Below are 26,769 nucleotides of genomic sequence, written 5' to 3'. Positions count from 1 at the left end.
ACACACACACACACACACACATGCACACACACACACACAGTCTGGGTGGGCAGTGACTCAGTGTCTTCAGCATCTCCAGCAGCCAAGCCTTTCTCACATTGCCCTGCCCCTCTGGACAAGCAGCATGGGAGAACACGCTTCATCATGGCAATTAACTTGTCTGAATTTCAATTTGAATTGGTCCAAGACAGACTGGTCCACAGCTTTGAGTGTGTGTGTGTGTGTGTGTGTGTGTGAACATGGGTAGCAGCAACGAACAACGTAGCCTATTTAAAACAACAAACGAAGCGGATTCTTGCTGTCCATGAAAACAGCATAGAGACTAGCTAGATCTTTAAATTGACACTAGTTAAAAATGTTTGAGTTAGGCTAATGAACATGTTGCATTCTATACGGCCTGATTCTTTAAGCTACATAGCCTGTCTGCAGTTTTCCTCAACATGACTAATTAGGAAGCGATAATAGGATATTTGACCGGCATATCATCAAAATGTCCGGAAAACAAAACCATTTTTATCAAGCGGAAACTCTGATGTATACTATAAGTATAAGTGCCTGTTCCCACCAATATTTTTTTTTTTTGCGTCGATGGTAGCTATTTTCTATAGAAATCCTATTAAGTTCAGCGTTCACAGCCCTCGGTGGAAAAAAACCCTCGGCACTGACCATTTTTTTCCACAGCGCTCAAAGCATTAAAAGTTAAAATCTATTCAACTTTTAGAACAGTGCTGGCTCGTTAATGTCACTTCTCGACGACCAATCAAAACGTTGTAACCTAGCAACAATAAACACTTGACAGAAGCGCTCTGAAAATGAGGTTGAGGGCGCATTTGGTGGACACAGGGCCTTGGTGTAGTATAAGTACACAGGGCCTTGGTGTAGTATAAGTACACATATAAGTATAGTATAAGTATAAGTCAAAGATGGAGATGGTGGTAGAAGAGGTAGAAGAAGGGAAGTGCATTATAAGTGCATGGGAAGTGCATGTGGAGAACAGTGTGTTTTTGAGCTAAACTAGGCTATCTGGGCCACACTGACCTCAGGCTGATTATCAGGTGAGTGAGCGCCGGCCTTGAGATGGATGCATGGCTTACGAAACCTCTCCTACTCTTAATACGACCTAATGGAGAGTTAGTCACTGATAATGGAGAGAGGGAGGGAGGGGGAGAATGGGAACAATGATTTAAAAAGTTCTTTCCAAGAGATTCAGCATGATGATAACCGCCACTGAAACTATTGAGTATTCTGGCACATAGGAAAAAGGGGTCCAGTTACGCAGCTGTTATTGATGAAGTGAACTAAGGACATGTTTTTCGTTCTGTTCTTGGCAATTAAGGAAACAGTGTATCCATCTAGACACAGTCCATATTCTGATTTCAGTTATTTATAAGCTGTTATTCTACAATAAAAATAAATGGCCAATATGTGCAAGATATGTGGCAGTTCATTCTGGAATTTCATACAATCTTCCCTGACTTCCCTGCTCCTAATACAAACATTATTTTTTGAACCATAAAATGTTGCGTTGTGTCTGAATGTTACTTCTTCTGATGATATGTCTTTTATGTAAGGCAGAGATAGCCAGAACACTAGTATTTCATTGTATTCTTAATACATAACAATTCACTTGAAATCTAGATTTTAGATGTAGTTCCTCTGATGGCAGGAGAGGGCCATCTCTCTCTGGGAGCTGGGTGCAGATCGGGCACTTGAGACTGTAAGTGGTACCTGACGTCAGCACTGATGACCTTCGGCATGGTCAGTTCTGTTAAGAACACAAAAGCCCCTGAGTCAACCGAGACAGGACGCTACAGAATGCTACAAATCACTACAGAACACTACAGACCTCTCTGCTGTTCCGTACGAAAATTCCACTGACCCGAGCATTCACTCTATCAGCTGATACACATCACAGCCCTCATTCAGTCAGCTAAGGAACGTAACATCTCCTAGTCTTGCCTGGCAAGAGAGAGAGGAGCAGGAGAATGTTTTAGACATGTGCATACTGACAAAAGAAACTGCTGAGGGTCTCTACCAAGATCAAATGCTGTTTCTTTCATGCAATGTTAGCAAAAGTGAAACTAAATCTTCATTTATGCAATGAGATTGCTGAGCTGTGTACACTTGCATACATATATAACGCTTATTTATCTCCTTTTAATGACAAAGACCTAGTTGATGGATTTTGGTGTAACAGGGTGAATGTCAGAGCCCTGAGTGCTGCTCTCAGTCAGTGATGCGGTAACACAGTCCAGGATGAAGATGGACGACGCCACATGACCACATCATAACGAGCTTCATCAGAGGACAAGGATGAAATACAGCTCCAGACATCAGACCCCCCCCCCCTCTCTTGCTCTCTCTCATTCACCTGATTTTCGCCCTCATAATAATATCACACACTGACAGAGCAAGGAGGCCCTGCTAGACTTTGGAGGTCTGGTTAAATCCACCTCCATCGGTCACTGTCAAACTTTATTATTCTCTCACTTTCTCACACACACTCAGCACCCCATCTTACCCAGTATCTTTCACACACACCCCATCTCTCTTCACCCCATCTCTCTCTCTTCAACTCCCCCCTCTTGCCTTCACTCTCTCTCCCTCTCTCTCTCTCTCTCCAACTCTCCCCACTTGCCTTCACTCTCTCTCTCTCTCTCTCTCTCCAACTCTCCCCACTTGCCTTCACTCTCTCAGTCTCTCTCTCTCCATCTCCCCCCTCTTGCCTTCACACTCTCAGTCTCTCTTTCTCTCTCTCTCTCTCTCATCATGAAATAACAAACCTCATCAGAGCAATGCTGAACTGCTGTTCTGGAGGTCTGTGTCTGCTCTCCGTATCCGTATCCATCTGTCTATCACTCTCTCTCTCTCTCATATACAATCTCTCCATCTCTCCACCCATCTCTTTCTTCTCGTTTTCTCTCCCTCTTTCTCTACCCCCCTCTCCTTCCTTTGATGATGGCGTCCATCATTTCCACCTCACTCAATTACCTCTTTCCCATCTGGTCCACAAAATCACTGCTAAAGAGATCCAACTCCACCAGTGCTAGTAAGGAGATAGGAAGATACAACAACAAAGAGGAGGATAGAGGGAGAGAGAGGGAGAGAGAGAGAAAGAGAGAGGGAGAGAGAGAGAGAGGGAGAGAGAGGGAGGGAGGGAGAGAGAGAGAGATTGATTGTGGGTGGCAGGGTGTGGGTTTGATTGGCCAGTTTGTTGACCAGAGTAGGGTCATTTTGACCTCAATCTAAATCAAGTAGCAACAGTGGGCTCCGGTCAGGTAGACCCAGGCCACTACATCAGTTGTATGCCTGGAACAGTGGAAAACACCATACACTAACAAACACACACACACACACACACACATATAGTGGCACAAAAACACAGTACTGCCATGTCTGCGGACGAGGCCTTGGGGCCATGCATGGTCAGGGTGAGACATAGAAAAGAAACACACACACACACACACAAATACATGCAAATTTCTCCCTTGGGAGAAAATTAAAGGATTATCTTATCGTATACATCCAGCCAGTCTTATTAATAATATTTGGTGCAAGTAGCATCACTAAGGATGAGAGGTGGGGAGGTTGGTTTCCCTAAAAGTGTACACACATGCTTACTCTCTGCTTACCATGACCCTGAATAGCTAGTTTAATGTGAGGCATAGTTTACAGGACAGCAAGTATCAAGATCCTCACACATCACACCATCTCATCTCTCCAGCATATCTCTACTTGTATATAAACACACATCACACCATCTTATCTCTCTAGCAGATCTCTACTTGTATATAAACACACATCACACCATCTTATCTCTCTAGCTAGCAGATCTCTACTATATAAACACACATCACACCATCTTATCTCTCTAGCAGATCTCTACTTGTATATAAACACACATCACACCATCTTATCTCTCTAGCAGATCTCTACTAGTATATAAACACACATCACACCATCTCATCTCTCTAGTAGATCTCTACTAGTATATAAACACACATCACACCATCTCATCTCTCCAGCATATCTCTACTAGTATATAAACACACATCACACCATCTTATCTCTCTAGCAGATCTCTACTAGTATAACACACATCACACCATCTTATCTCTAGCTAGCAGATCTCTACTAGTATATAAACACACATCACACCATCTCATCTCTCTAGCAGATCTCTACTAGTATATAAACACACATCACACCATCTTATCTCTCTAGCAGATCTCTACTAGTATAACACACATCACACCATCTTATCTCTCTAGCAGATCTCTACTAGTATAACACATATCACACCATCTCATCTCTCTAGCAGATCTCTACTAGTATATAAACACACATCACACCATCTCATCTCTCTAGCAGATCTCTACTAGTATAACACACATCACACCATCTTATCTCTCTAGCAGATCTCTACTAGTATAACACACATCACACCATCTTATCTCTAGCTAGCAGATCTCTACTAGTATATAAACACACATCACACCATCTCATCTCTCTAGTAGATCTCTACTAGTATATAAACACACATCACACCATCTTATCTCTCTAGCAGATCTCTACTAGTATAACACACATCACACCATCTTATCTCTAGCTAGCAGATCTCTACTAGTATATAAACACACATCACACCATCTCATCTCTCTAGTAGATCTCTACTAGTATATAAACACACATCACACCATCTTCTCTCTAGCTAGCAGATCTCTACTAGTATATAAACTAGGGCTGTCAAACGATTCATCTTTTAATTGCGATTAACCGTTGAATTTCTATAGTTAATCCTGATTAATCGCATATTTTATCACATGATTAAAATTCTATTATTTTGCATTTCTGAACTTTAATTCCATATCGACTAAGCCGACACCAGCGCTGACATGAGTGCACTGCTATTTTATACAGTCTATGGTACACCGTCACTTGCACATGCATCAGCGCCGAAGTTTTTACTGGCAAACACTGGATGAACAATGGATTTTATTGGAGCGGCGCCGACCAAATAGAACTGAATCGTGATTTACACGGCGGCAAAGTGCGATGGTGTGCGGATTTGTATTGAGAAAAATGGAATCTAATGTAGGCCTAAATGTCGAAAGCAGATCGCACCACACTCATGCCGGCATTGGTGTGCACAGCACTTTAAAGCACCATTCAGCCGACCGGAACTTCAGAATTACTGGTCGGGGTTCGAACCGGCAACCCTCCGGTTACAAGTCCTAAGTGCTAACCAGTAGGCCACTGCTGCCCGTGGTGTTTATTATCTCCATGCCTATGCAATAAATGTGATAAATGCGTTAGCCTACTACCCTTTGGCCAGCTCACAAGCCCAAATAAGTGTGTGTGGCGTGCCCCTTGTTTTGTTTCCGGTCTAGCTAGATCTAGTGTGTTGTAGTTTTTCTAACGTTGTTGCAACAGCATGTGAAAAAAAGGCTAGGCTAGGCCAAAAATAATGTTAATCCCGCGATAAAAAAATTGTCACCGTTAAAATGGGTTTGGTTAACACCGTTAATAACGCGTTTAATTGACAGCACTAACATAAACATTCTTAAACTAGAACCTAAAGCCTACATATACACAATAAATAGAAATTCAGGCGATGGACAGCATTTATGTAAAAAGATCCAGGATCACTACACATGTTGAAGAGTTCTTTTCTGTTTGTGTAACAACTTGTATAAGGTGCGTTGAATATAAATGTGCAGCGTATGACTAACACTTGTTATTCTTAACCAGAAAATGAACATATTATCCATGGGGTGAATAGTGCAAGCAAACCCCCCCCCCCACCCAATAAACGTACATAATAAACAGAGTTTGACTTCTGCGGCAGACCGAATCGATGGTGTGTTGGAGAGCTAATGAGTGAATCCCTCTTCAGGCCAGTGCTCCCAGCTCCACCTCCCCGCGCTGCCAATAAGCACACTGCATGTGCTTATTGGCAGCATGTGTGTGTGTGTCTGTATATATATATATATATATATATATATGAGTGAGTGTGTGTGACTGTATGGCCCCTATTGTACACACGGCGCAAGGTGGTGCAAAGTGGGACGCAAAACTTATTATTATCTTACACTCAATAAAGTGTTGATTTTTCACCATGCGCTCCTCTTATTAAACCTTGCGTCCAGGGGTGTGGTAATTATGACCGCCGCACAGCGAAGCGGCGGTCATATAGGTTTAGTCAGATTTTTCTTTTTTTTTTCTTTTTCGCATGTCCAAATTTCCATCAAGGATTCCCGGGACACTGAAAGACCGGGATAGACGAAACTTGGTGGGCATGTAACCCCATATGGATAGCATGGAACCATCGTTTTTCGTTTTGATCTGTAGCCCCCCCGCTGGACTGCACCCCCCGAAAGGAGGGTAGGGCAGACACAGTTTTCTGTGAATATCTTGAGAACCGTAGGGCCTAGGAGGTCCACCTTTTTTTTGTATGTTGGTCTTAAGGGGGCATGTCAACCCATCCCATTACCACTTATTTCATGTATAGCGCCACCTAGTTAAAAATTAAAAAGCAAAAAATTAGGTGTTTTCACCACAATATCTCTGGCTGACATGGTCAAAACTGCACAAAATTGAAAGTGTAGGATCATTATGACACCCTCCGAATGCATGCCAAGTTTTGTGAACTTTCGTTCATGGGGGGCCTTACAATAAAATAATTTATGTGTACATTTAGTGACCGTACACCAACAAGGATTCCCTAGGATGACCGATTTTTTCCGTATGTTTGCCTCCAGGGGTCATGTTAACCCATTCCATGTGCACACATGTGCATAAACACCTTTTGTTGGAAGTTAAAAGTGGGTTGGAAAAACAATGGACGCTTCCTACAAGGACTGTAATTTACTGCAGCGAACATCTAATAAGGATAGGATGATGTTCACATGAAGTGTAATTCCCATTTCTTCTTGAAGCCGAAATAAATCTGAGGATGTTTATCGGACATGCTTGGTTTTTACTGCAGGTACGTTAATCTTGTAATATCAATAAGGACCTAGGTAATGTTACTGTTAGCGTTGGTTGAGTGATGGAGGCCAATTTGATTGATTGCATTTGTAGAAAACTATAAATGCGGTTATACCAAGCAAATTGATAGCAGCACTGTTTGTATCTTTCGACTGTCATTTATTGCACGTGCTACAAAATCATTCTGTGCAATGGAAGATTTACCAACGTTACACCGGTCTGATACAGTTTTGCCTATACATGCGTGAGACTGAGACGCCTGTTTATTTTGTTTTAAGTGCGTGCAGGGTGTGAGAGGGGAATCGATGTGCTTTGATTCCAGCTTGGTAGTTGTAGTCTGTGAAATTAAAAAGCACGTGTGTGTGAAGTATCCAAACAATGACACCTTCATTTCATTATGGCTGCTTTAGCAACACACCTTAAGCTACTGTGTAGTGGGTCCCATTTAGAAGTGGCTACTTCATTCGCGCTTTCCTTGACTGATGGAGCTGCGTGAATTTTATTACAACTTTTCGCCACGATATGGCAGTTTAAGTCCACTTGATACTGTAAGGCGTAAGCCGTTGGTTTCCATAGGAGATTTTATTTGTGTCGCCAGCATAGCCTATTGACAATTTATGTTGTAAATAGGCCTACCTTATAATCCTACCTGTAGCTTAGGGAAGCTAACAGCTTTCTATTAGGATCTAGTTTGTTAGTTACAGTTTTGTCATAACTCCCTGATGCATTTTTGCATTTAGAATAGCCAGAGCGTGTATATCTCAATCGGAAAATTAAACAATATCGGGTGCCTATGGACTAGGCTGGGTGAACCCAGCCTGATATGCCCGCTATTTATTTTTTGATTTCTTAAAAGATTGAGCTTGATGAAAGCCAGACTAGCCATGGACCTCTGTTACACAATGCAAGGGAACATGAATCAGCCTATATTTGCACGAACAATAACGGACAAAAGCTCTTCAACTTTGGCCCGTTAAAATGTGTATGAACAGTCTAGCGACGCATTTCATCAAGGCCCATTTGGACATGTCAGTTATTTGCACCACTGGTTAGATGTAAAACAGCATTTCGTTTCAGACTACTGTTACTTAATTTGTGCATTAACAATAACGTTTCAGACTACTGTTACTTAATTTGTGCATTGACAATAAAGTATTACATGAACTAAAGATGACTAAAATCTTATGTAGAAGAAGAAACATTCACAAAAAATCCATCCATCCAAAAATGACCTTTTGTTTTTGATAGCTGTTGAAAACTAGCCTGGCGGGGCCATCCTATATCATTGAGATGTATAGTCTGGCATTGAACCATTCACCTCGCTTAATCCAAGGGGCGGGCAGAGAATTGTCTTTCAAACTGCCTAGGCATGCAATAGGCCAGCGCTACGACCATATCCGTATCCGGTCGGCAAAACGGCAAATACATCTTTCTTCGAAAGTAATGACTTAAGTGCATTGTGTTGCTCAACTTTCAAAGAAAAGCATAAGTCCAACTCCTCCAAAGTTGACGCCAACGCCGATTCAAACAACCGCTCTTCGTTCGCCATAGCCACCTTCCTTGTTGTTCACAGTCGCAGGACTGTCGTTATCCTGTTAAGCCCGCCTTAAGACTCTCTAACAAAATAGAGCGCTGTGATTGGAGAACATCCACGGTGCTAAGCCAATAGAAATCCCTATGGTTCGATACTAGACGTACAGGCTGAGCAAATTAATTTGCCGCCGCTAGGGTGCGTCTAGATTTCTAGGCTAGTTGAAAACGGCATGGAACTGACAGAGATGTTTTTGTTTATAAATACATAAAAAATAAATAAATAAATAAATAACATTATGCTGATACCTTTTGCTTTTCCCAAATACAATGTAGCCTACAGGTGTAAGTGACCTTTCATCAATCCAGTTGCAATGGATGAACTGTGATGAACTGCCCTACTTGTGATTGTTTAGAGATTTTAAAGGTTTTATAACAATGCTACATCTTCTTTGGCTATTCTACAATTTATTCACCTTTTCAGCACCAGTAGGCTACTTTCTGTGCAGCCGCACACACACACTCAGGCATGCCAAACAAGCATACACAAAAGTTTCAAGAGTGGGGGATGGAGTAAAATATGGAGACAAATTGAAGTGTGATTCATTTTCGCGGAACGGCTGTACAGGACTGAGCGGCGGTCATATTTTGTACCGCTATGCGGTACATCTAGTTAAACATAAGATGTGGTTTGGCGCATGATCCAAAAATCTTTCACCCTCCAAAAACATTACGCCACTGACCACAAGATGTAAGCAGCAACTCCTCTGCAAGATAAATATCCTTAGGATTTGTATTCAGTCATTTGAACATTATTGGGGTAAGTGTTACTTTTTTCAGGCTATGTTTTCAATGGTAACCTCTTGTCAGTCAATAGTGAAAGTAATTAACTGTGTAGAACTGTTTTATCATTGACTATGAGACCGCGGTGAAGTTAGTTTCACTTTGCCTATGAGTTCAAATAATAGACGAATGCAGATGTGTGTAGGCTATACTCTGCTAGTCACAAACAGGTTTTAGTAAAGCAAGGTTTAGTGGAATCCCTGTTCCATACAGTCTCGCGTGCAAGCGGATGCCTTCAAATGCGCCTCTGACTATGAAAATACCGATGCACTGTTTGAAGTTGTGCTGCTTGCTGTTGAAGGGAATGACGGATGTCATTCTCATTGGTTTAAAGGATGTTACGCCCATGACTGATTAAGAAACATAAGAACAACTCTTTTGCGCCAAGCGCTCAATGTTTGACCACATAATCGTGCCATTAAATTAGTGAATGTGGACTGGCCACGTCTTTAATGTCTATAAACTTTATGCCTCTGACCATCTGTTTCTGATCGCCAAAATAGAGCCCTATGTGTGTGTGTGTGGAAGCTGTATTTCACTGTATGTATTTCTCTGAAACTATTTGCATCCTTTCTCTGTGTGTGTGTGTGTGTGTGTGTGTGTGTGGGTGTGAGTATGAGTGTTAGTGATGCATATGGGGTATTAGGAGTGTGTGTGTGTGTGAGAGTGAGAGAGAGAGAGAGAGAGACAGAGAGAAAGAGAGCTGTGTGTGTGTGGCTAGAGACATAATGTGTGTCTATCAAGGACTCTCTCAGGGTATCATATCAGACAGCTCTGAAAGCTGAGACAATAATGTTCAATTATCTCCAGTTTGCCACTCGATATGTCTGCTGTCCTTTACATTAACATCACACTGGCCCCTTGCTCACTCGCTCTTACACAGGTCTAAAGGGGAGAGAAAGTGGGTTAATTGCATGAGTCTGAGTGGGCAGATGACACCGTATTTCCATCGATCTGTTTTCTGCACTCTCTCCCTCCTCCTCTCCCTCCTCTTCTCAAATCTCTCCACGTCCCTCACACACTCACCTAACCTCCCCTCTCTTCTCTCTCTCCCTCCTTTTTCTCCTCCTCTCAAATCTCTCCACGTCCCTCACACACTCACCTAACCTCCCCTCTCTTCTTCTCTCTCTCCCTCCTTTTTCTCCTCCTCTCCCTCCTCTTCTCAAATCTCTCCACGTCCCTCACACACCCACCTAACCTCCCCTCTCTTCTTCTTCTCTCATCACTCTCTTCCTCCTCTCAACGCCTCAAATGTCTTTCATTCCCCACACCTACTTCCTCCATTTCACTCTTCCTCATCTATCTCTTCTTCTCTCTCGTTCTCACTCCGTCTCTTCTTCCTCCTCTCTCTTCATCTTACCCGTTCTTCTCTCTCTCCCTCTTCCTCAATCTCTCTATCCATTGTTTCTGTCTTTCTGCTTCCCTCCTTTTCCTCTCTGATCTCATTCAGTCCTGCTCCATCTCTCTACATCTATTTAATCTCCCATTGTGGTTCCCCCTCCTTTCTTCTGCCTCTGTCTGTCTGTGGCGTTTAGCATGGGGCGCATGGAGGGGTCTGGCACAGGGTTGGCATATAATGGGCACAGATGGCACTGCCAGGCTTGAGCTCCAGCACCAGCTGGTGAGACAGGCAGCATCACTTCAGTGTTTTCATTTTAATGGCTCTAGACCAGGGGTCTCAAACTCCCGGCCCGCGGGCCAATTCCGGCCCGTGGCCTATTTCAAAATAATAATGTAATTCGGCCCTTGAGGGTATTTTTAATTGCGACAAACAACGACACTGATTAAAATAGACGATAGATCCAAGTACGGTAACAAATCTCATTTGTACTCTCCTCCACTAGTTGCTAGACATCCAGAGCTTGATTCAAGCCCAAAATCGCTGCACACAGTTTTCAGGAAATACCGTGTATTAGCCTACACGCGAGAAACATGAAGACGTGCATTTGTTTGTAATGACGCGGAAGCGATGCAGGCCATAGTTTTGCACAAACTGAAGCAGAAATAGGCCTACACCAAATGTTGAAAAAACGTTCACGTGTGATGAAGTCTTGGGTAGGTTATGCTATTCACCTATTCTGATTCAGAAGGAGAATATCTGCCTTTTGGAGATTATATTATGATCGATCGTCTATTGACAGTGATAGTCACGGTGCGTCTGTGAATGGAGGTGCGTCTTTGTGTACGACGGTGTCCACTAAGCACACCATGCTTATTTCGACTCTTTGCCCAACATAGCTGGAGGTGGCAGTGGTAATCGTGATGATAGTGTCCGTAATGGACATGATACAGACAGCTCTGAAGAACTACAAAGTCACCCGCGATAGGAACTGATTTGACCAGGCTATTTTATTGTAGACCTATAATAACGGTTTGTGGAACAGGCTAGTAATTAGGGGTGTCACGATTCTCCAAATCCTCGATTCGATTCAATTTTCGATCTTTTTTAAATATTACTATTAATGCATTCCTTATATGTTATTTACTCTTTTTGGCCTTTTCCTTTTCTTTTTCGGGGGGTTTTTATTTTGAAACCGCTTTGAAATCGTTCCAACCGCGAGGTTGTAATGTAAACAGAACTAACTTTAGGCTAAAACAGAGACGTGAACATAGTAAATTGAAACAACGCAGAATGTTAATTTGATTGTTTCAGCACACTCCGAAGAGACCCAAGGTTAGTGGTCATGGAATATGTACTTATAAATGTGCATTTTAAGCCTTAAAGTAACTTTGGACTGTAATTAGACCATCTTTTCACTACACAAGTTGAGTAGGCTAGTTAAAGTTAGTTTTAATTGACGTGAATGAACGAATACTTCCACACCGGTGATTTCAAAGTAGCAAGAGGGGCTTTGATTTCGGTAGGTTGATGTGTAGGCCTATATTTTAACTGGCTGCAGCCTAAAATTAGAGGAGTGTTGACGCTGCAGTTCAGCACGTGCATGTGTGTTTGTCTGTCTTGGCATACATGCTGGACGTGACATTGGGGGTGTGGCTGCATCGTCGATTCTACTTTTAAGTTCGAAGTTCGAGATTGAGATGTAATTTCGATCGATTTCGAAATAAAAAACGAAATAAAATACGAAATTGTGACACCCTTACTAGTAATAGTTTACTTGTTACATCTTAGGCCTACTGTTTTCCTGTTAATTTGTTATTTGGGTAATATGACAAAAAGAAAGTAAACCTGCTCAAATAGTAGCTCAAACATCCAGTATTTACTGAAAGGTGCATAATTTGAGGTGCTTACCATCCAGTGGCAAATTAGATGGGTAAATTTACCCCCTTCATAAACTTTTGTTTATACTCAAAGATTTTTACATTTACAGTAGGACTTTATCTCTGACCACTTTCAAGCCATGCCCTTTTGAAATTTTGATATGCCAGGTTTAAATAAGTTATGAGAGGAAATTATTTTTTTGTTTCTTTTCATAATTTGTATTTATATTTATTTTATCATTATTTTATACAAATTATGTATAAAATTATTTATGAAAATACAGTATTTGAAAAAAAAAAAAACATTGCATTTTAGGAAATAGGCATTCTTTTTTGTATTATTCTTTAACACTGACGTGGCCCTCCAATCAGATGACGTTGGCAGAAGTGGCCCCCAGCTCATTTGAGTTTGAGACTCCTGCTCTAGACTGAACTCAGCTCCTTGCAAATACTGTGTGTGTGTGTGTGTGTGTGTGTGTGTGTGTCAGGACTTCCCCTCTCTGTGTGTGTTCCACAGATCCCTTTGAGTGTGTTTGGGTGTGGGTGTGTCTGTGTGCGTGTGCATATGTGTTTCGATCTGAGTGTGTGTGTGTGTATCGTGGTCCTGTTCTTCACTTCCTGTTCAACTTCTCTTCTCTCCCCACATCCCTGAGTTGCCCCCATTGATATCACTTTGCTGCTCTGGAAAACATCTTGAGCCAAATGGGCAAATTAACTGTAATTATACTAAACGACACTAGCTTCTCTCTCTCTCTCTCTCCCTTTGTGTGTATGTGTGCAGCATGAAACAACATATTTTTGTGGCTTGTTAAAAGGCAGATTTTGAAAAAAAAAATATTCACACATATACACACAAACTCATTTTGGTGATGACAATGATTATAATGATGATGGTGATGATGAGGGTAGACCATCAAGAGGAGAGCCATGCAGGGCTTAAAGTGAATGTTTAATAGACCCTAAATTATGTCTCTTTCTTACAAGCAAATGGGATGTTCATGAGCTTCCTGCAGCTCCTCTAATCAGCACCTTCCCCTCTTTTCACCCAACCAATCAGATCCCTCGGCCTCCAAACAACCAATTACATCTTAGCCACAAATTAGGGAAACAATCTGACACAGAATAATGCAGCATTTTCCCAAAAATTGAGTCTGGATTTAGGTCAAAACACTTGGGAGTGTAATCTATGAGAAATTATGGGCAATCACAGTCATTTTGACAACCCCACTGCTGGAGCTTCATATGCCTCTGCCAGCCCACACACCCACAATCAGCCAGCAAGTTAACTGGCAAAGAATAACTGAATGGACGAACAAACTAACCAACAAATGAATGGAAATGAATGAATGAATGGATGAATGCATGTTGGACTATCAGACTGAGCAATTGACTTACTGCATGAATGAATGACTGCTTGAAAAGATGAAATAAGCAAGACAAGGCAAGGCAAGGCAAGACAAGGCAAGGTAAGGCATGACACGGCAAGGCAAAGCAAGGCCAGGCAGCTTTATCTGTTTAGCACATGTCATACCCAAGGCAACTCAATGTGCTTTACATTATCGAAAACAGATAAAAATGTAAAAAAGGACAATAAAAATTGGAAATTTAAAAAATATATAAAAAGACGTAAAAATGATTAAGTTTAAGTATACATCAGTCTATAAAGCATGTCTGTAAAGTTACAAACAAACTATCAAAAGAAAAAAAACAGTACTACACTAATAAACTTATCTATGAAATCGAAGACTCTACCAATAAAAATAAGTTCTAGGATATGTGGAATAATTTGAGCATAAAAGAACCAAAAGAAGTACCCATTCAAAATGGTAACATTTGGATTGAGCATTTTCAAAAGCTTTACAGTGAAATACAATTAACAGAAACAAATCAAGCTGTAGGTGATTTCTGTACAGCATATTTCCAGTCTACATTTACATTTATTTATTCAGCAGACACGTACTGTTGTCCTTAAGTAGCTTACATATGTCACCTACATCACAAGGGATTACACTGTCCCTGGAGCAACCAGGGGTGCCTTGCTCAAGGGCACAGCAGTGAACCCACCACTTCAGGTTACTGCACGCTAGCCCAGCTCCTGAACCACTATACTACCTCTGCCCCAGTGTGTATAATATCAATATGTAAAACTCAAGTGAAATGGAGAGCAAAAGTATTCCACATCTTAAGGCATCAATCATGTCCAAATGCCACATGAATCCCATTAAATGAAGCCGCAGGTGGTGAAATGACATGAAATCACTTTTTCAGAAATACAGCCCTAAAGGCGTCATCAGCTCTCCTAGCCGTACCTGTGTAAGCACGTGTCCATATGTGTGTGAGATTGTAATTGTGTGTGTGATTGTGAGTGAACATTCTGTTATTTGCACCTCAGCAGGCTTTTTACACCCAATGCTTCCACTGTGCACTTACAAGCTTGAAATGTAGGTGAAACCAGAGCTATAGTGCTCTAATTAGAGAGAGAGAGAGAGAAAAAGAAAGAGAGAGACCACAGTGTGTGTGTGTGTCTGTGCATCCACACATGACTTAATGGAAAATGGATAGTGTAGGAGGACGACAAAGAGTGATCCTAAAAGAGAGAAGTGGGTCACCCTGAGACTACTGCCTCCGGAGAAAGACACACACACACACACACACACACACACCCTCTCTTTGACGTACATTTCTATCAGACAACATGATCACATGTACTGTTTTAGATGGGGTGTTGTTTTTAGACGTCCTTTCACCAGGCCGGTCCGCAGATTGGACAATGTGACGTGCCTAATGCTAATGGACTCAGCTGATGCTAGTCACATTCATGCTGTCGCTGATGCCTTGTATAATCTACATATATCCTTCTCTCAAACATTTAGCCATTTTGCCTGAAGAAAAGATCCTGTTGGTTTTTAAGTCCAATTCAATTAATTATTGAGAGCTATTCCATACAGACAGGAACGATTCTTTGCCATCACTCTGGCCTTGTGCTCACTTTTTTGACGGATTAAGGTCTGGACTCCGGCTGGGCCACACTGACATGTTGATATTGTTCTCTGTTAACCATTTCTTGCCTTTTTGTTATATTTATGTATGAGTAGAATAAGTACAATGTGTGGGGTTTAAAGATAAAAAAACATTGTCAAGCTGTCTAAAAATTCTGGACAAATTCAGTTAAAGCATGTGAGACACACAGACACACACACACACACACACACACACACTCTACCTATTAACCCTAATAGCAATTTCTTGACTACTTGTGAGGGCATACACGTCATAGAACGCTGTGCATCTATCTGTGTCTCTATGTGACTGCATGTGTGTCTTAGTGTGTTTGTCTTTGGGAAGAAAGCGCGAGCTTAGCAGTTTCATCAGGGCAAACACCTCTCCTCTGAAATGCTGCTTAGCAACAGGATAAGTCAAGAACCAGAAGTTTAGTAATGGTCACCATGAAGACCAGATTTTATTCACTCAGTGACACACACACACACACACACATTAAGTTTTATGGTTTCTACCTTTACCTCCTCTACCAGGAGCTTAATTAAAAAGCCTATTACCATTAACAACATTGTCAGGATCGTGCTCCCTATTGGCCACTTGCTACACTGCTCTACAACATCTGCACCAAACTTCCCACAAGAGAGGCCAATAGGATGAAGATGGACAAAATGAAAGATTCGATCTTCTCTTTTGCGTTGCGATGGTCACATACATACACACACACACACACATACAAATCTACCCTAAGACACACACAGACAGACAAAGAAACACAAATACAAATGCAAACAAACTGATGAAAACATAACCTCCCACACAGGACAGAGAGAGAGAGAGAGAAATACCACTTATGGCTGAAACTACGCAATACCATAGGCATCACTGAATTCACAACTTACCTCTGTGCAGCATACATTCCCTCAGCGGACTTAGACTACTACGAAGAAGATTACTTCAATAAGCTACACAGAAGTAGGCTATTTCCAAGCACAGGGCAAAGTGCTACTGTGTGGAGACTTTAATGCACGGACAGGCATTGAGCCTGACTTTATTGACCCTGAGGGTAGTGCTGTGTTTGGCCAGTCACCATTGCACCTTTCACCAACGACCACAACACGGAACTATCTAGACTGTGTGTTGAACAACAGTGGTAAAGAGTTAGTGTCACCTCTGTCAAGCCTTAGGCCTGTACATTCTTAATGGCAGGATCAGAGGGGACTCTTTGGGGAGGTTCACGTATTCTTCAGTCCTGGGTAGCAGTGTAGTGGATTATGCAATCACTGACATGGACCCCTCCCACTTCAGTCCATTCACTGTCAGGCAACAAACTCCACTTTCAGACCATAACCAACTAAATATATTCCTGAAAATGACTAACCATTCTACTAACGCAGATAAGGAGCCCAGTAAAATGTACAAACTCAATCCAATGTACAGATGGGCTATAGACAGTTCAGAAAAATTCATACAAGCCTTAAATTCACCAAAATTAACTAACAAAATAACTAACTTTACTAACAAACCTTTCTCTAATGATAAAAAAATGTCAACATGGCTGTTCAAGAGCTGAACCTTATTTTCCACACGGCTGCAAAAAAAAGCTGGGCTAACAAAAAGCCAGAGAGCAAAAAACAAACAACCGAAATGTGATGGTTTGACACAGAATGCAAAAATATGAGAAAAGAAGTAAGACAACTGTCAAACCTAAAACACCGCCACCCCCAAAACACAGATTTAAGACAACAATATTGTCTGACCCAAAAAAGTTACAAACAAACTATCAAAAGAAAAAAAAACAGCACTACACTAATAAACTTATCTATGAAATCGAAGACTACCAATAAAAATAAGTTCTAGGATATGTGGAATAATTTGAGCATAAAAGAACCAAAAGGAGTACCCATTCAAAATGGTAACATTTGGATTGAGCATTTTCAAAAGCTTTACAGTTAAATACAATTAACAGAAACAAATCAAAACCAGATCAAAGAAAAATTACAAACTTTTGAATTGGTATTTAAAGACAACCAAAATACACTGGACTTCCCCATTTCCAGTGAAGAATTATCACAAAAAATTAGATCTTTAAAGCCCAGTAAATCTTGTGGGCAAGATAACATCAGGAGTGAGATGCTTAAGCTGAGCACACCCGAGATGCAGAATGCAATTATTAAATTATTCAATCTTGTTCTAAGTTCAGGCTGTTTTCCTGACATCTGGAATCAAGTAATTATTACACCAATTCATAAAAGTGGAGACAAATTGGACCCTAATAATTACAGAGGTATCTGTATGAACAGTAATCTGGGGAAACCTTCCAATGAATGCAAGCACAATACCCTGTGTAAAAACCGAATTGGCTTTCTTCCAAACCATCGTACTACAGATCACATTTACACCCTACACACCCTAATCAACAAATGCGTAAAAGATAAGAAAAATGGGAAAATATTTGCATGTTTTGTTGACTTTAAAAAAGCATTTGACTCTATCTGGCACAACCGACTATACTACAAACTTTTAGAAACTGGTGTAGGGGGTAAAGTATATGATGTGATCAAATCAATGTATTAAAACAATAAATGCAGTGTAAAAAAATTGGGAAAAAAACAAACAGAAGTCTTTACACAGAAACGAGGAGTGGGACAGGGTTGCAGTCTGAGTCCAACTCTGTTCAACATCTACATCAATGAGTTAGCGATGCAGTTGGAACAGTCTGCAGGCCCTGGACTCGCCCTCCAGAACACAGAGGTCAAATTTCTGCTCTTTGCAGATGATCTGGTCCTCCTATCCCCTTCTGAACAAGGCCTTCAACAACACCTGGACCTGAAGGCAAAATACTGCCAGACCTGGGCCCTGTCATTAAACCCCATGAAAACAAAAGTCATGATTTTTCAAAAGAAACCCAGATGTCAGGAACACAGACACATGTTCACTCTTGGTGGCTCTACCCTAGAGCACATGATGCAGTATACTTACCTCGGTCTGGCCATTACTGCATCAGGAAGTTTCAGCATGTGAATGCACTCAAAGAAAAAGCCCACAGAGCCCTCTATGCAATAAAATCTAAATTTTACAATATAAATATACCAATATCAATCTGGTGCAAATTATTTGACAGCATAATACAGCCTATTGCGCTGTATGGAAGTGAAGTGTGGGGTCCACTCAGCATGCATAACTACACTGCATGGGACAAGCATCCAACAGAAGCCCTACATGCAGAATTCTGTCGATTTATACTTAAAGTCCAAACAAAAACACCAAACAATGCATGTAGGGCAGAATTAGGCCGTTACCCAAAAACGAGCACTACAATTCTGGATGCACTTAAAATCATGTCCCAAAAATCCACTCCATTTTGAGGCCCTAAAAACCCAGGGACTGAGCCCTAATAAGCGCCTCTTGTGCCAGCTGGTACTGAAGCTCACTAACTCCATAACAAACACTAATATACAACATGCTCAGACCAGTACTGCTTCCAAATCAGCAATTAGTGTCAAAAATGTCATCAAACAAGCAAAAGAACACTATTTGGAACATTGGAGAAATCAAACTACCAGTCAAAGCAGAATGAATTTCTATCTGACCCTAAATCGAGAATATAAATTGGCAGAGTATCTCTTCTCTGTCAGAGATACGAAGCAGAGGCAAATCCTGACCAAGTACAGGCTAAGTGACCACAATCTTACAGTTTCCCTAGCTTTAAAACATATTACCCAAACTTTGAAACCATGGGCACACATGAAAAACTGGCTATCATTTCAGGAGAGGGACATTCAGCCCCTCTAGCAGCAAGATACATTTCACACTCTCATGAGCTGAGAGACTCCAGCATAACTTAATTTTATTTTATTTCATTTATTTATATTTATATTTTTATCTCTATAGAGAATATAGATATTGTCCTGTTCTAAAGGTGTGCTGATCTGTGCATATATGTATACAGTGTATGTATGTATGTATGTATGTATGTATGCATATGTGCGTGTATATGTATGTGTACTATATATATTTTATTATGTTTCTGTGTTGTTATTGTTATACTGTGATATAATGTACACCTATGTATCTATGTCTACACATAGACACCTAGTTTTATTTCTGTGTCTTATTCATGTTCCCTCCATACTTTGTATGACTGCTTTGGCAACACAAATGTCTTATTTGTCATGCCAATAAAGCATTTGAATTTGAATTTGACAGAGAGAGACGCAGGCACACGCACAGACTCACATGAGGGCCAGGCCCAGGTAGTTGAGTGTACTGCCCCAGTACATGGGGTTCTCCATGACGTTAAACGGGAAGCCAGTGACCTTCTTCTCCATCAGGATTCCAAAGTAATCACCTGCAGAAACACACACATCCACACACAGACTTGAATTCCCTCTCCTCTGTAAACACTCATGACAAGTCTGCTAAAGACAATGGCAGTCTGTGCATGCTTAGAACATGGCAGAAAAGAGATGAGAGAACACAGAATAAGAACACTTGCTCTCCTAACACATCTAACAACCCCAGTGTGCCTGGCCCACACTAACACATCTAACAACCCCAGTGTGCCTGGCCCACACTAACACATCTAACAACCCCAGTGTGCCTGGCCCACACTAACATTCTGTCTACTGCAATCTCCTTATTAGACTCCTACTACAGGTACCGTCTGAATCTGATATCAATATCCAAAATAAATGAAAAAAGAATCATTTTATTGCCAGTTGGTGGTGCTATAGCATATGCATTAATTAGGCATGTGAATATCATCATAATAATAATATCCAATATTTTAGTTTCTAATTTAAGTTTCTAACCAATTAACCAAGGTGTTGTCAATGTCTGGCACACTTCCTGTTTGGTCAGCTGGTGGCACTAGACCAGGTTGGCAGTTTGGGCATGTGGATATCATTAAATTTATATTAACTAATATAATAATAAATTCCAAAAACTATTCTGTCTGGATGTCTATACACCTGATCTGATTAATCTGATAAATCTGTTTGTGATATCCAACAGATGTGAAAAAAAAAATGCTTCTCTTGCCAATTGGTGGCGCTATGCCAGGCAAGTTAATAGAACATGAATATCATCATCATGATATCCAATATTTTGTACAATTTCAGATCAATCAGTCAAAGCATAAAAAAATCCAGGCACATTTTCTGCTTGGCCAGATGGTGGCCCTATGCTAGGCATGTGAATTACACATGTGAATATCATCACAATCATGGATATCCAATATTTTAATATATATATTCCAATATATTAAGTTTCAGTTTAATATATATTCCAATATATTAAGTTTCAGATCAATCCATCAAAGCACTGAAGTCTGCTATGGCGTCTGTGGGCCACACCCAGGGCCAAAGCCTCTGTAACTGAGTAGTGGCCACTGTGACTGACGTGTGCACCAAATTTCCTGCGTTTTTCGACCATGAGAACCACCTCAAAAAAGGCAGTCATGTCGCAAAATAAGTGAAGAAGAAGAAGAAGAAGAAGAGGAAGCAGCATCCTTACAAAAACAATAGGGCTTCGCAGTTTGGTGCGCATGGCCGTCCCAGCCCTGTACCGTCGGTGCTCGGGCCCTAAATATGATTATTTTTAACTCTGCTCCTGGATAGAGGATATACGCTACAGGAAACAAGCACTCCACACAAAAGGAACCATGCGGTGGGTCATCTGTGAAGCACTATATTAGGTTAAAGAACAGGAGCTCTATATTAGGTTAAAGAACACACTTGCTCCTGGTTCCGCTTGGAGAGAAATATGGGTCAGCGAGCCTGCGTGTGGATGCACTGGTGAGTCAGTGGGGGACAAGAGTGGTTCTGGAAACGCACGCTGATTTTCCCAGAGTGCATTAATGGCATAACCTGGACTGCTGCAGACATATGAGCCGGCCGGAAAAGTGCTAATAGACTTTAAATGTGAGACCACTGCATTACCTGTCTGTGATGCCGCCAAGGCATCGCCATCATGGGAACAGATGGACATTTTTATATGGAGAAGAATGGAATAATTGAGACAACCACTCGCGTCCTAGTTAACACACATTTCAAGAGTTAAATGTGCTTGAGCTGTGTTTGTGCATGATTTGAGGTGTGTGTGTGTGTGTGTGTGTGTGTAGATAATGTCTGCTGCGATTATGTGTAACTTCAGCGGAAGTGATTTTGAGGAAGTGATGTGTGCATACTTCATGAATGCACACAAAAGTTATGCATTTGTGTGTGTGGGTGTGTGTGTTTTCTTAGAGGTCAAGAGAACTGGTGATGTGTCAGGTCAAAGATCTGGGCCAACCTTTCAAATGCAAACTAGAGCAACATAAACGCGCACACACACACACACACACACACACACACACACACACACACACACACACACACAACACATTCTCCCTCTCTCCTCTTGCTTCCCTTTGGTGACCCATTTCTGGACAAAAGTCACACCTTGTGGTGAGGAGCTGCCTTTCATGGCCTCTGTACTGGAGCACTTGTCTTTCAGAGCGACACATGTGTGAGAGAGAATTAGTCTGGGTTACATAACACCTCCATATCCCACCAACATGGTTGACCAAGACCACTTGCATAAGTGTGTGATTAATGTTAGCATAAACACACACAGACACACACACACACACACACACACACACACACACTGTGTCTCACTAGAGTAAAAGAGTTTTCAGGTGAAATGGGCTGTCGGCGGTGGGGGGTGGAACAATTGCAAATCTTGCGTCAGTTTAAAGCTTTTATTCCCATTTCCGACACAATGGCCACAATGCAGATTGTGTTCTTCTGACATTTGTGAGGGGCTTTTATTTAAGATTGGGCATTTTGCCTTTTTGAAACAATTAACAACAACAATGACAGAACAACAGGCCAAAAGCTAGGGTGAACAGGAGGCAGAGAGCTCTTTTCGGTGGTCCATTTCTTTGTTAGCTTGTGGTCTTCGTCCTCTGAGTGACCAAGCGTCTCGGGCTACAGTTCCTCATGCTACTCAGAGTAGCTGCTGCAGCTCTTGCGCTACCTCTGACTGTAGGTTCCTTCGTGATCCATCACATGTCATGTTCCCTATGTTTTGAGTGGCTCCCCTAAAGACGCAGATTCCGCTGTCAAGGCTGTAAGACCCAGAGGAGGATGGTGACCTTTGTCCCCAGGGCTGTCCAGTTCCTAAACTCCCAGCTCTAATGCTACATCTCACTGAGAGGTTGGAGCTGCTAATGCTACATCTCACTGAGAGGCTGGAGCTGCTAATGCTACATCTCACTGAGAGGCTGGAGCTGCTGCTGCTAATGCTACATCTCACTGAGAGGCTGGAGGCTGGAGCTCTAATGCTACATCTCACTGAGAGGCTGGAGCAAGGGGGCAGGCGAATTCCCAGATGTTGAACCACCAACTGAGGCTGGTGTACCCATCGCTAACCCCCATAGAAGCCCATTCACTTAGGATTATTTTTGAAATCCCATAACTTCATATAACCTGTGCCAACATTGTAGCTTCTTTATTATCTACATAAACAATATAAGGCGAGATAACCGCATTGTTTGGATAAGAAGCGAAGTCCAGCCAGCACGTGTGTGTGTGTATTGTGCATGTGTGTGTGTGTGTGTTCGTGTATTGTGCATGTGTGTGTTTGTGTATTGTGCATGTGTGTGTGTGTGTGTGTGTGTGTATTGTGCAAGTGTGTGTGTGTGTGTGTGCGTGTTTGTGCATTGTGCTTGTGTGTGAGCATGTGTGTGTGTGTGTGTGTGTGTGTGTGTGTGTGTGTGTGTATTGTGTGTTTGTGTATTGTGCATATGTGTGTGTGTGTGTGTGTGTGTGTGTGTGTGTGTGTGTGTGTGTGTGCATGTTTGTGCATTGTGCATGTGTGTGAGCATGTGTGTGTGTGTATTGTGTGTTTGTGCATGTGTGTGTGTGTGTGTGTGTGTGTGTGTGTGTGTGTGTGTGTGTACACACTCACCCAGGAATGTTCCTGTAATTCCCAGTGCCACAAAGCTGCTGAGGACGAGCAGAGAGCCGGCTGCCATGACAGCCACTCCCACCTGGAACAGTTCCCACCTGTCCATCATCGCACACTTGGGCTGGCCTTTTATCGCCACGGTGATGCTGAGAGGAGGACAGAGAGGGAGAGAAGGAGAGAGGGATTAACATGGAAATATCCAGACTCTTTCACAAAGTGAATAGTGTCTGGCAGCTCTCGTTTGGGAAACACTTGTATCACGACGGACACCAACTTTGAAATCATTGGTCCAGCCTTACCAATCACATTGATCAGAGATTCCTAACATTATTTCTTACTTCGTCTAAACACTAAACTGACAATAAACAGCATCGACAGTCAGGAAACAATGTATGTGGGTCTACCTCGGCTGTAAATACATTTCTGCATTTTTCCAACTGCATTTCTTAACTGCGTTTCATCTTCACACAACCTCAACGTCATCGTTCTCAGCCACTCACTCTGTTCGCTGATTGGACAGGTAAAGATTGTCCGGAGAAAACCTGCGAATATACCGCAAACCCAGACGGCGTACTGAAGGAAAATGAAAATTGAGCGGAAGTACGTAGGAGGCCAAAGCTAGAGAGGGATTGGAGGAGAGCAGATGATGCAAATAATTTTGTATGACCGTTTCTTGCCCCAGACTAGATGGAGGCTTAGCCACATTTACATTTAGAGAGTATTCTCTTTCTTCCTTTGATCTATTCAATGCAGATGCTGGGCACCATGTGCTCCTACCATCTGTCCACAATCTCCTCTGTTCTGTCTTTGGCTAGACAAAGACCTTATAGTTAACTTTAGCTGAATTATATGTTTGTGTTATTAACTGTAAATGTATTTATGTTTGGTATCATTTGTATAGTCTCAGTACAAGGCAGACATGTGGACTCGAGTCACATGACTTGGACTCGAGTCAGACTCGAGTCATGATTTTAATGACTTCAGACTTGACTTGATAAAATTCGGCATGACTTGCGACTCGACTTGGACTTGAATACTATTCACTCGAGACTTGACTCGGACTTTGCCTCTTTGACTTGTGACGACTTGACATGTCTCGAGTCAAAAACTAAATTTCCTGATCGTGGACCAGTCACCCCAGAGATGCTTTCCCTCCGCGACTAAAAAAAAAAATAAATAGCGGAGACAAGCGGCCAGTCCAGAGCACAGTTCAGTGCTGCCGCTACCCCCACATGCGTTACGCACTGTGTGTAGGGCACCAAGAGACAGAGAAACGACCAACATTTAGCTAATAACTAGTAGCTTTACTGCAAACTGATTTGCACTCTTGTTAGAGAACGTTTACAATGTCAAAATGCACCAACAGCATGTTACATAAAGATGATACTTTTCGAGTCCTCTCCATTAAGATCCAACTTGAACTTATGCTAGCCTACTCCATTTAATTGAGAACACCATCTAAGCACGGGAGAGAAGGAGAGAAAACGAGTGGCAGGTTCCAGCTGGCTTGTCATTGTTGATGATGATTGATATTTTCTTTTAAATATAAGAAACGTATAAAAGGAAATCATGAAGGCAACAAATACGAGATTAGGGGAAATTGCGGATTTATCCGGTTCTCACTACTGTTATAAACTATGAGATCCAGGTCACTATGACATAGGCTGCACTCACTGTGATTTGGAAAGTGGACAAGAATATGAAGAGTTGTCTTTGCCTTTGTTTAATGGAAATGGTGAGTCTTGAAGTAGGCCTATTCAATAATTTGTTTACATGAAGCACATTGATATGCCGATTGAAACGCATTCCACTCAGCTAGCTAGGTGGCTACTGGCTACCAGGCTCATAATTCACATTTAATTGCAAACAGAAAATGTCAAGCAAGCATCATGTCATACATGCATCTATTTCCAAAGGAATGAAAGCTGTTTGTGCCAACTTAATATAATGCTTATCATTGTTAATATTGTGCTATTCATGTGGCACAAACAATGTTTGAGTTTGTGGACTAGCCATAGGAATGGAGCTGGTAAAAAAAAGATCATTATGAGAATGTGTGGACAGTGGCACACAATGGGCTTAAAGTGACAGTGCACCATTTACAAATGAGATAAACAGCATCAAATGTGTAGTATTTCTTAAGAAATGAATACTTTAAAACAAAATTACTGTGTCATTATTATCTTTTAAATAATATAAAAGTGTTGACCTTGGCTTCCCTTATGAGTCGCCACTGGCAGACAGCCTAATAAATTGTTTGCAGGCAAATCTGTGGCCTAGCGCAGTGAAATGCCATCAGTCAAATTATTACTCATCCTTACAGTGGGCTCCGAAATTTGGAAAAACAATATTTTTATTTGTCATGTAGCTATCCGTTTTGTACAGATTACTCAGGTATGCACATGTGTATATTGTATGCGCATGCATATATCGTAAAAGATTTCAAGACAGAAACATTGAACATATTTTAATCTGTATTTATAAAAAAAAATTCTGTGGATTAGATGGAAGTGTTAAAATTATGATCGATAGTCTAATAATGCCATTATTAAGTGAAGAGTACCTGATGACTTGTTCAGGACTTGAAAAAGATTGGGACTTGGACTTGGACTCGACTTGGCTTTGATGAGACTTGGACTTGGACTCGACTTGCCCTTCTCTGTATTTACTTGGGACTTGACTTGGACTTGAGTGCTAAGACTTGGGACTTACTTGTGACTTGCCAAACAGTGACTTGGTCCCACCTCTGGTACAAGGAGTACAATGAATTAAGTGTAAGAATGTTTAGAACATCCTGTATAACATTTCTACCTGAGGAGCCTGCCTAATATGTTAATAACAAGTAAGTGTGTGTAGGTGTGTCTGGGTGTGGCTGACAGAAACGGCGGGAAGAGAAAGCCAATCACAGGACGTTGTACCCATGACCACCACGTGAACCACACCCTTGCAAATTTAGCATAAAAGGCCAGCCTCTTCCGGTAGTGTTTAGAAGAGAATACTGAGATACTGGTGAAATCCATGATGGGGTGACACAAACATGTACTTTTCTCCCTTGAGGGGCACTGGCGCCTCATTGAAAAGAATAAATGCCTGGATCCTGATCTTGCATCGTCCTGATTGAGTCTTAAGAGAAATATGGTAGTAAAAATATACTATCACAGAGAAGAAAAAAACAGGTGGAGAGAGGAAAAGAGATATAGAGGAGAATAGAGGAGAAGAGAAGAGAAAAGAGAG

General features: G+C 41.5%; 1 protein-coding gene across 3 annotated transcripts in view; it reads right to left on the bottom strand.

The window, feature by feature from the left end:
- Positions 1 to 26,769, bottom strand: part of pemt (phosphatidylethanolamine N-methyltransferase) — a 200,400-nt gene that overhangs the window by 11,438 nt on the left and 162,193 nt on the right. For 2 of the 3 annotated variants that reach the window (XM_042086130.1, XM_042086133.1), the window contains exons 4-5: positions 23,536 to 23,681; positions 19,819 to 19,930 (exon numbers count right to left, since the gene is read on the bottom strand). In XM_042086130.1, the coding sequence (XP_041942064.1) occupies positions 19,819 to 19,930; positions 23,536 to 23,681 (258 nt within the window). Of the gene's footprint in view, positions 1 to 17,657; positions 18,439 to 19,818; positions 19,931 to 23,535; positions 23,682 to 26,769 lie in introns of those variants that run through there. The other variant, XM_042086134.1, reaches the window with a different exon arrangement.

The sequence above is a fragment of the Alosa sapidissima genome, chromosome 3 (assembly GCF_018492685.1).
Source record: "Alosa sapidissima isolate fAloSap1 chromosome 3, fAloSap1.pri, whole genome shotgun sequence".
NCBI classification, from domain to species: Eukaryota; Metazoa; Chordata; class Actinopteri; order Clupeiformes; family Clupeidae; genus Alosa; species Alosa sapidissima.
Note: the sequence above shows the minus strand (reverse complement) of the source record. Positions and strands in the feature narration are given on the sequence as shown.